The 10940-nt window shown below is 41.5% G+C and overlaps 2 protein-coding genes across 2 annotated transcripts; one reads left to right on the top strand and one right to left on the bottom strand.

The window, feature by feature from the left end:
- Positions 1-1069: 1069 nt before the first annotated feature.
- zbtb49 (zinc finger and BTB domain containing 49) lies at positions 1070-6591 on the bottom strand. Its single transcript, XM_034585750.1, has 8 exons — positions 6506-6591; positions 5913-6080; positions 4142-5253; positions 3989-4035; positions 3829-3902; positions 3619-3701; positions 3301-3462; positions 1070-2340 (listed from the first exon to the last, which is right to left on the bottom strand). The coding sequence occupies exons 2-8, from the start codon at positions 6062-6064 to the stop codon at positions 1589-1591; spliced, it is 2382 nt and encodes a 793-aa protein (XP_034441641.1). The 5' UTR covers positions 6065-6080; positions 6506-6591; the 3' UTR covers positions 1070-1588.
- Positions 6553-10936, top strand: lyar (Ly1 antibody reactive homolog (mouse)). Its single transcript, XM_034585751.1, has 8 exons — positions 6553-7252; positions 7353-7467; positions 7571-7678; positions 7778-7858; positions 8331-8661; positions 9324-9374; positions 9545-9630; positions 10652-10936. Exons 1-8 carry the CDS (start codon positions 7131-7133, stop codon positions 10787-10789), a joined length of 1032 nt encoding a protein of 343 aa, XP_034441642.1. The 5' UTR covers positions 6553-7130; the 3' UTR covers positions 10790-10936.
- Positions 10937-10940: the final 4 nt, after the last annotated feature.

Here is a 10940-nt window from a genome sequence, read left to right as displayed (position 1 = left end):
TGCTGATGTAAATTTTGCCATTGGTAGTTTTTGTGTTCTTACATTATTTTATATGATGAATACGGGGCAGATACAAACCTGTATCATTATAGTATCTGAGGCTCTGACACAATTTCTTTGCACATACCACAATGAACTAATATGTGATTTATAGCGCCCTCTGTAGTCAGTTTAAGAGCCTAACACTTTACATATATATATTTACAGTAGTTGCACAATAGCATCCATTTTACTTTGTCTAACAACGCACTAGAAGTGAGAAATTAAAAAGCACCTGGAAAAAACAATCTGAGGAAGATATTGTGCAGTGAACATTATGAACTCAAACAAAACGAGAAGAGCACTCAGTAGAGTGCATACCTCCACTAAGGGCCAACAGTCCCCTAAAGAAACCACCTTCAAATCCACCAGATCTGATTTTTATTTGGATTTGCACCAAAATGCAAACACTCTAAATATCAGTCATCTAAACATGTTGGATTTGTTCATCAAGGTCAATGAATTACTCTCTGAGAAATCACTGAAAAGGGCAAAACGCCCTATCTCACTATGTTAAAGAAAGTGAAAAAAAAAGAACCTGGATTCAGCCTCTGATGCAGATCCAAAATAACATTTTATTGGATCTTCCCTGACACATACCACATCCTTCCACCAAGTTTGGTGCTGATTAATCCTGTAATTTTGCTGATCCTGCGAACTGACAGAGAGACAGACAAATGAAAATGTATTTTAATCAATACAGATGTGAAAATATACTGATGTATGTATTTTCGTTTCTGTATTTATGCAAGTAAAGCTGCATATATAATCCCATCTTGATTTTGTGAGATCATAAAACTCTAAATCAACATATTCCACGCATTATTGTAGTGATTCAGTCAAAAAAGTTTAAATTCTAAATCCTCCTTTGTTTCCTAAAGACAAAGTAACTGTGTGATCTGTTTTTTTAATAGCTTTTGTTTTAAACAGCCCAAACAGTTAAATAAACATCTTGTACCTATACTACATTGTAAACATATACAAAAACTAAAACAGTTTTCTATTAAATAACCAAGACACACGCATTAAATAGAATGTACATAATTTATTCTTATATGAATGTAATACTAATCAATATTTGACATCTGATAATTAAAAATAGGTCTGCATTTTATTACATTTTAAAGTGCAGTGCTGTATATACAAACTAAAAAATACTATTTTTATAAGCTCTGATGCATCATTGGAAATTGGATATTAAAGGGAAGATCCACACAGACAAAAGCTGCACACCGCTCTTTCATTCATCTTTAATATTCAAGCATTTTGCTCTACAGCTGGCACCCTAATCACTGACATCACTGTGGGTGTCCTCCGTCTGCTGTCAAAGGCTGCACATATGTTGTGACATCGTTAACTGGGGAGCGGTCAGAGAAGCATCACAACACTGATTTTCATCCCTGTGAGTAAATGTATTTCATTGTTTTAAGCAAAACAAATGAACTCTTCTATACAAGACAGATTTAACCAACCAAGAGCAAGGTGGCAACAATAAAGACCACCTGGAGTGCACCCTTTGAACTGGCTATCCTTTGCTTATAAATGTGTTTCACTGCTCCATGTCATTGTCATTCTGCAGAGTTTTCATTGCCAGGCCCCACAGTGTCACGCTGGAGATAAACTGGCCCTCAGTGGACCTGTAGGAGCCACTACTGGTTCTGCCAGAAGATGTAAGCGAACTACAGTGATTGTCCGCAGGAGGATGGTAGGGCCTTCCCCCCAGACCTCTGCCCATCTCCACCGACATATTCCCATTCTCCACATACGGACCGTACACCACCTCCGGAGACAGGTGGTGTTTGCCCAGCTTTGTGTGGTCTGCGGCAGCCAGGGCTGCGCTTTTCTCCTGGTGGTTGGAGGAGAGGAGGTGATGTGGTACCAGGGAGCGGAGCTCTGGAAGGGGGGTGGGGGTGGAAGCTGGGCTGAGTTGCATGCTGGGGGAAGGAGTGTCTATATGTGGTGGTGGCGGCTGTGGTGGTGAAGGAGTAGTTGGTAAGGGTTTGTCGAGCCCTGCGTGGGGCATCATGGTGGAGAAATTCTGCTCACTGGCAGAGGCAGGAGATTTACTGTGGCCGTCAGGTTTAGAGAATGAGGCTGCTCCGTCTGAGCTACACGGCGCCTGCTCAGAGGTGTCTGTGACCGGGCTGTCGTCTGGAGCACCCTTGCAGTGCATGTTGCTGTGTCTCCTCAACATGGCGGAGCGGGTGAAACTCTTGCCACAGGCGTTACAGATATAGGGTTTTTCCCCAGTGTGAGAACGTATGTGACGCTGCAGGTCCCCTGAGCCAACAAAGCACTTCCCTGCATCAAAGATACAAATGAAGTGTAAAACACCTTGCACACTTTAGCTATGGTCCATACAGAGATACTTATTAAGACAAAGTAGGTGGTGAGCCTTACAGGGTGAGTTTAAAATATGCTCTTAATCCTTCTTACTTGAGCCCGACGATACAGATTTTTGGTGGCCGATGCTGATACCGACATTAGAGAGTAAAACAAATTCCCATACCCATATATCACCTGGTATATATATATATATATATATATAAAAGAGAAATTGGCAATGATTCCTAAGATGTCTTATCAATCTCTTATGACAAAGAAATGTCACTGAGGTTTAATATTTGACATTTTAACGATAAACTTTACCATAAATAACTATAAATGAAAAGAAAACACAAATACAAACTAATATATAGAACTTGAATTAAGAAAATAAGTATTTTTTTTCATAAAGTATAAACATAAATGCACATATTTTCTGCATTTTATATTCTGTAAAATCAACACCGATACCAATATATCTGTGAAAAGCTATTATTTTTAAACTCTCAGTTAGAAAAGAAACCTTTTCTGAGAAACCAATTTATTAAGAATCAATAAATGATTGACCCTACTGCAGGAAATGATTAAATATCTGACATTCATATCTGGTGGCCAGAGGTTTCTCATACTGCTTGGAAAAATAAGTTTCAAAAGAATAAATAACTTGAAAAAAATACTACATTTATGTTCCTGTTAAGCTATTTTGACTTTTAACAGACCAGTGTGGGAAAAAAAGATATGCATGAATAAGAAATATGAATAATGGCAAACAGAACAGACTAAGCCATCATACTAACTTAAAGCTTTTGAACAAGGTTATATTTTTCAATACTAAATAAAAGGATTTAATATTTGTAACACAACCACGTCTCTATTAGAACCTGCAAAATCAAGACGTGAAAACCAGTTTCACGCTAGAAACAGACGGCTCCTTACCACATGTGGCACAGCTGTGTGGTTTTTCTCCAGCGTGGCGCGTCTTGTGCTTCAGAAGCTTTCTGTGCGTGTTGAAAGATTTTCCACACTGGTCACACGTGAACGTCTTGTCTGTGGCGTGAGTCCTCTTGTGCTCCTTGAGATTGCTCAAGTTGTTAAACCCTGAGGGATAAACATGTTGAAGAGAGTTTAACACCAATCTCATGAACACAAAATGTGTCGCAGTTTTACAGATATCTGTAAATTATACAAGCTTTTACAAGTTTATGGTTTATCTTGTAAAAAATGAGATGTGTTATGTTGAGAGATGTCACATACCTCGACCACATATATCACAGAGATGTGGCTTCTCTCCTGTGTGGACCACTTTGTGACGGTGGACATCACCTGATGCTGTAAAGCTGAACATCACAGATAAACATTATATTAATGGGGCACTAAGTATCTAAAATATCTATACAGGTGAAATGGAAATGGGGGGAAATGAGAATACAAATGAGAAATGGAGATAAATAGGAGATTTTTTACCTTTTTCCACATAACTCACAGATGTACGGTTTCTCTCCAGAGTGTCGCCGCAAATGAGTCTGTAAATTTCCAGCCTGTAAAAAAATTACGTAAATATCTCAATATAATCTGGGCACCTATGAATAACGTTGCTAAATTAGAATAATACACCAAACTGTACCTGTGAGAAGTATCTCCCACACACATTACACTGGAAGGGCTTCTCGCCTGCAACAACAATAAACTTTGGGTCTAAAAATATTGATACGATAAATCTTACAGAACCGTTGGCTTAAATGATATGTGCTATTTTGTAATTATTAACTGTAAATACCAGTATGTGAGCGCTTGTGCAGTTCCAGGTTGCTTGGGTGCTTAAAAATCTTCCCACACACATCACAACAGTACTGCTTGTGTCCCGTCTGCTGCTGCGGCTTCAGATTTTGCTCGTCTTGGGTCACAGGTGGAGGACTGGGTTGTCGTGGCTCTGTCGCCGTCTCAGGAACCTTCTGCTCGCCTGCAGTAACTTCCTCAGTAGGAGCAGCTGGCGCTTCAGTCTGGACAACAGGCTCCTCTTGATGATTCTCTTTGGGTAAGCTGAGGACGGGCTCGCTGACAGACTCAGCACACATCTCCTCCAAAGCTTTCTGAGACCTCAGGTAGTTGTATTTTTTCAGGTAAACAGCCTTCTTGGGGCGCACTGGCCCGTTGAGCATGGAGTCTGCTGAGTCACAGTTGGGAGCATTTAAATTGTCTGAGGGTGTGAGAGAGGAGACAGGGTTCTTCTCCACTGCCACAGATGTGCTGGGAGGATTAGGCTGAGCTGTGTTTCCTGAGCATACAGGTGTGTTGTTGCCTGCCTGGTTGACCCCGAGCTGACACTGCTGCTCCGCCACCACCACCAAAGGACCTGGGCCTTGATTTGCTGCATTAATTGTCTGAATTGCGCTCTCTTTGAAGTACTGTTTACTGTAGAAGTTACGGAGCTTGTAGCCATGGACTAATTGTTTTTCTATAGGTGCCTGAGTGACGGCAGCTGTGTCATAGTTAGAGCTGCTATTAGGCCCAGAAACTGGCAGCCTTTTGGTGTGGTCCAGGTCATTGCCGAGGCCAGGCCTCTGGGCTTCAGAGGGACAGTGGAGGTCGACATCGTGAGGAAGACTGCTTCCCAAGAGGCAGTCGTGCTCAGAGCTCAGCATGCCTGGGAGGGAAAACGATGGGATCTCCACTGGTGGAGGACAAGGCTTGAGGAAAGCGTTGCACATGCTCTGCACGTTTGGAACCTGTAAGCACTGAGCAATGTCCAGCAGCGCTTGTACGTTATCTTGATTGATGTCGAGGTGGGAGGTGTACATGTAGTCCAATATTTGACCGATGCCACTGACATCCTGGATAACCAAGTTGAACACCTCGTTCTTTTGACTGGGGGAACTTTGGAACAAAGACCTGAAAAAGATCAGACAGTGAAAAGTGGGTATTCACACATATTCACGTGCCAGGAGATTAACTATCTGAGGTGCTCAGACCTGGTATTAACATCCATCCTGAGAAATCCAATCACAAGAGGACAGACTTCACACCTGGAATTAAAATGATTCCTGACTCCTGTGACCACTTGTGATCGGATATAACTTCCCACTCTATATGCAAATAATCATGTAAGTCATTTCTGTTTGTGAACACCAAATGGTTTACTTTTAACCCATTCTGAACGTATAGATGTGTCAGAGCGAGCAATAGATACAGGGAGTGGCTGAATGAATCAATGCGCAGCATGGAGCTTTACTGTGGAATAGGATACTACCCATCATTATGTATCGATTAGAGTTGATATTTTGAAGAAATCAACAGACGGACAATGAGAAGAGTAAAAAATAAGTTGTACTTGTTGTGAAACTGTCACGGTTCATATGTGACTAAGGATGCATTTGCATTCACACAGCTAAAAAATGTGACCACTTCCGAATGTGGTCTGAGAGATCGGGTCTCGGGACTCATTGAGGACAAGTTTGGTGTTCAGACCTGAGCTTTGCAATGACCACTTGTGATTGGATCCCTCAGGGAGGATGTTACCACCAGGTCTGAACGGGGTCATATAAACGCACCTGAAGTAGGAGCTGAAAGCAGCCAGGACATTCTTGTGGGCTTTGAAGCAGACGCCTTTGACCACCAGCATGCAGTCACACAGCAGCCCCTGAATCCTCTGCTCCTGGAGCTGCTGCAGGAGGTACGAGCTGTGGCTGGACACAGTGTCCATGGTCACTTAGCTCCAACTGCTCCATCAAACACACACACACACACACACACACACACACACACACACACACACACACACACACACAGTTATTAATTATCCCTATGATCTACTAGCTGTTGAAATGCAAACTGGTAAAAAAAAAAAAAAGTGATGCAAAGAGTTCTGCTAACATTGTTCCAAAAGTTAGTGTTCACACATATACTATAAATCATACAGTTCATCAACCAGGCAGAAACCTGTGTCTGTGCTATGAGACCACCCATGCAAAAATTGGACGAACGTCCCAAACAGGCGAAACACAAAGCTAAGCTAACAAACTAGCCCCAGGGGTGAGAGATGTGAGTCTGCAGCCTAAACTAAGACCTGTCTCCCCCCACACTGGAAGATTGATCTTGTTCATTCACATCAGTGACACAGATCAGCCCAGACCCGGGTCCAGACCTGTGTTATCGCAGCAGCATTAGGTTTCCACCTCTTATTTGGATGATGGGTCACTTCGCGAGTGCGAGGACTTTGCGTCACTTCCGGGTGCAGCTTCTTTTTCGAGTCGCCGAAACACGAAACGGGGGATGAAAAAAAACTACATAGTGTCGGAGAATGATTGTGTGACATGTTTTAACTTGAAAAGACAACTTGGCTAACCTGCTAAATGAGTCTGTACACAGCCTTTCAGGGAAAGGGTGTTTGGATGGTATTTTACTTCATTGGTCTCAGAACCTTTCTTTGATTGCGTTTGCCCACGGAAGACTATTAATGCGGCCACAGCGTGTCCCCGCCGTCACGTGTGTTTTGGAAAGTTTACGCGGATGGAAGAGAGCAGGGGTGTCACAGTAAATGAGATTTAGAAGCAAAACTAGTTTAAGGCAGCGACTCGTTTATATGTGTCGATAAACCTCCTGCTATTTACAGCTGTTAGCTTAGCGTAACGCTTGTCAGCTTTGGATAACGTTACTCGTCTTTCTGTGGCTAACTTTAGCTAGCCCTGCGGACAGAGCGGTGTCGCATGAGGATCGCACCGGGTTTGTTTTGAGTTTGGATCATCTAGGTCTATTAGTGGTGTTAGAAAATGGTGTTTTTCACCTGTAACGCCTGCGGTGAGTCCCTGAAGAAAGCTCAGGTGGATAAACATGTGAACATGTGCCGGGGCTGCCAGGTCCTGTCCTGCATCGACTGTGGAAAAGATTTCTGGTAACGACCGAGTGTTTCCTGCCTTCCGCCTCTTGCTGTTTACTCGCCACTCGCATTGTTTTGCAGTTTCATTTGTGCTATGTTGTTTCTCTGTGATCAGGGGCGATGACTACAAGAACCACCTTAAATGCGTCAGTGAAAATCAGAAGTATGGAGGCAAAGGCTACGAGGCAAAGGCAAACAAAGGTGATGTGAAGCAGCAGCAGTGGATTCAGGTGAGATGCACAGAAATGATCTCCATCTATCTGATGAAATAATAAAAGTAGTGTTTGTGTCCATGCTTTTTTAAATCTAACTTGAAATTTCTCTTGACTGAAGAAAGTCAACGAGGCCATGGACAAACCTGATATCAGTGCGAAGCTAAAGGACGTGCTCAAACAAGTCAGCGTGTACGACAATGTGCCAAGAAAGAAGGCCAAGTTTCAGGTTAGAGTTTCTTCCAACTGCACCAGCAATTTCTTACTTTATTGAGCACAATGTCTGGGGGTCAGGTGCGTTATTGTGTTCATGTTGTGTCTCCCTCAGAACTGGATGAGGAACAGTCTTAAAATAACCAACACCAGCCTTCACGATGAAGTGTGGAACATCCTTGCTGCAGCCGACAGTGTAAGTTCAGCTGCTTTAAGTTTACTATTGTTGTTGCTTCTATAGCTGATTCCTTGTGCATATTTTTTCTGTCAGCATAGAGTGGGTAAGGTTCACTGAACAAATCCAGTTTAAATGCAACAATTGGCTCTAAAATCAATGTGTGTGTGTGTGTGTGTGTGTGTGTGTGTGTGTGTGTGTGTGTGTGTGTGTATTTTTTTGGCATCAAGGTAATGTCAGATGTTGGTTAATGGTTAAACTCTATTGGAATGACTTTCCAATTTGTAAATTAACATATTTTGCATGCCAGCCATAGTCTCTTTACTGTATTTAAAGATGGTTGGTACGTAGTTTTGACCTGAAGCCATTAGATAAGAAAAAAACATGTACTCCTATGATTTTCCTTCTGCTGTTTGGTGTAATAATTGGTGTGTTTGGAGTCCTTGTCTTCAACATCTAAGTTAATTTTCATTCCAAACCCACAACCTGACAGGCTCCAGAGGTCCCCCAGCAGACTAAAAAAGATGAACCGGCAGCACCCGAAGTCCAGATGCAAACTAATGGGAATGAAGAGCAAAATGGACAGCCAGGTGTTGAGAAGAAAAAGAAGCTGAACAAAAGGGAGCGTAAAGAGGCCCGTCAGCAGAAGAACAGGAAAGCTCCGAAAAACACAGACCAAACAGACACACAAGAGGGAGAGGGAGAGGGAGACCAGACAGGCAAAAATAAGAAAAAGGACAAAAAGAGACAGCGCAGCAATGAAGAAGATGAAGAGCAGAACGGGCACGACGCTGAAAACGAGACGTCCAACAAGAAAATGAAGAGTAAGTTGTCTGTGAAGATTCTCAGTCATCCAGGTCATGGTTATTCAGGAAGGGTTGAAACAAGGGCAACTGGCCTAAAACTTTTCCTATTTCACCTTTCGTCCGAGAGGCTTCTTCGATTAAGTAAAGGGAAACACTGAATCCTGCAACAGAGGACAATAACTGCCTACACCACTTTCCCCTTTCCAGGAGATTTGTAACCATTCCTTGATTAAGACCCCATAGAGGTTTTAGAGGTTAAAGTCCTGGGCTTCCCCAGCACCCAGTCAAAACTGAAGAATTCTTTGGATGAGAGGTGAAACGTTTTCAGTATCTAAAACTAAATCCAGTTGCCCTCAATTCAAGTTTTTTCTGAAGGTTCACACATGATCTGTTAATTTTATTGTCTGCAAATGCTGTATATTGTAAGCAATGTTAACATATAGAGAACATTTACAGATTAAGTTTGAGCCTCCAAATGTAGGTCAAGAAATAAGGTATTAAGGAAACACTCAAATACTAATGTCCATCTGTAAAAATGGGGCACTTTTGATTATGTATTTAAAAAAGTTAATAATTTTGACACATTCCTCCTCTTCAACGGTCTATTTTTGAGTTGAAGTGTAGATTTGTGTATTTCATGATGCACTTACAGCACAACTTTTCTTCCTTCTCTTTCCCAGTTGTTGAAACAGCAGAGTCTGAGGACACTGAGGACCAAAAAGCCCCCAAAGGTAACGTGGTTTGCTTCATGTCTTTGAACAATGCCTTGTTATAGATACATGATGGTGTTAAACAGTGAAGCCACCAGGGGTCAGTGTTGTTGTTTCTTTGTTTGAGAAAATACCCATCAGTGAAAACTCTCCACACTAGAAGACAATTGATGGTTCTGATCATCTTACAGGCAAATTCAACTGGAAAGGGAATATCAAGGCTGTGCTGAAAGACTCAGATGACCAGGAACTTCCAGTGAAGAAACTCAGGAAGAAGGTGAGACGTGTGAGACATGGGTGCATTCTGAAAGTCCAAATAATCTCCTTTCCTAACCACTATTCCTTGACCCCAATGGAATACGTCAAGGAAAGATGTGAAGGAGAAGCTGTAGGAGTCAAGAAGAACCACAGTGCAGAGAAAATCCGGCAGAATTTGTTTTGAGAACCACTTTATTTATAACAGAAGATACACACAAAATGTACGGTACTCTGCTGTAGGCTGTGCACTGACAATTATAACAAAGTTTCCCATTAAAACAAAATAACACGTCCTGAGCAAAGATGTTTTCAGTTCATATAGAGGGAACATTTAAATCATCACTTACAGGAAAGAACAACAAAACAGATTTGATTAAGAATTAAAATTAAACTAACAGGACTGAAATGTAGAAATAATGTGAGGGATATAGGTGGATAAAACCTTGTATAAGTGGAGAGAAAAAATATTGTATCCATTCCACAGTCAAGGGATTGAAATAACTTTTATATTTAATACTGATGAGGATATAGTGAACTATAATTTCAATCAGCTTGTTAATCGCTGTGACTCTTGACTGGACAGATGTGACCGAGAAGAAATCAGGAGCTCATACGATCATGTGAGGATTCACATCATTTTCTTCTGTCATGAGAACATGGGTGTTTCCAGGTGTAAATATAATGTTGCGTTGCTATAAATGTTGCTACCACAAAGAATTGCGGGGCGGCATTTTCTTTCTTTCCCATCCTTTCATAAAGGATTGTTCGATGTTTCCAATGCTAAAGGAGATAACTTGGGAAGCTTTTGCTTATCCTTTTAGAGAATTCGAATAGCTTTTATAATGGCGATCGCTGAAATACTTCCGGGTCATTTCACTCAGTTAGGAAGGTTCCTAAGCAAAATGGACGATTCGAATGCACCCATGGAGGGTTTTACTCTGTGATTATTTGTTTGCATAGCATCCCAGCTAACTTCTAAACCCTGCATGTTCCTCTGAACTTATCTTTTGGTTAAATTTTTTTTTTTGTGGTCTTCACAGATTTTGGCTGCCTACTATTCGTTCACTGCTGATGGAAACTTCAAAACTGAAGAGGAGGTTCTGGCACTATTCAACAAGAAGATCAGTAAAAATCCCACGTTTAGAGTTTTGAAAGACCGAGTTAAACTTGTAAAGTAGACTTGTGTATCTCACACCTCTGGCATGAAATATATGTTGTTCATAGACTTTTACAATTTAAAGGATTTTCTTGTCTGTCATCCTCCTGGGGATGTTTTTATGCAGATGGCATAATCTTGAAGATTAAACCATTTTATAAGTGATAAATGTG

The sequence above is a fragment of the Hippoglossus hippoglossus genome, chromosome 5 (assembly GCF_009819705.1).
Source record: "Hippoglossus hippoglossus isolate fHipHip1 chromosome 5, fHipHip1.pri, whole genome shotgun sequence".
NCBI classification, from domain to species: Eukaryota; Metazoa; Chordata; class Actinopteri; order Pleuronectiformes; family Pleuronectidae; genus Hippoglossus; species Hippoglossus hippoglossus.
The sequence above is the reverse complement of the archived record's forward strand: the minus strand, read 5'-3'. Positions and strand labels throughout refer to the sequence as shown.

Coding starts and splice junctions, on each gene's coding strand:
- zbtb49 (XM_034585750.1), bottom strand. CDS start 6,064: ATGGACACTGTGTCCAGCCACAGCTCGTACCTCCTGCAGCAGCTCCAG. Junction 3,903..3,988: donor GTGGGAGATACTTCTCACAG/GTACAGTTTGGT, acceptor ATTTTTTTACAG/GCTGGAAATTTACAGACTCA. Junction 3,463..3,618: donor CTGTGATATATGTGGTCGAG/GTATGTGACATC, acceptor TTTATCCCTCAG/GGTTTAACAACTTGAGCAAT.
- lyar (XM_034585751.1), top strand. CDS start 7,131: ATGGTGTTTTTCACCTGTAACGCCTGCGGTGAGTCCCTGAAGAAAGCT. Junction 7,679..7,777: donor GAAAGAAGGCCAAGTTTCAG/GTTAGAGTTTCT, acceptor TGTCTCCCTCAG/AACTGGATGAGGAACAGTCT. Junction 7,859..8,330: donor TCCTTGCTGCAGCCGACAGT/GTAAGTTCAGCT, acceptor ACAACCTGACAG/GCTCCAGAGGTCCCCCAGCA.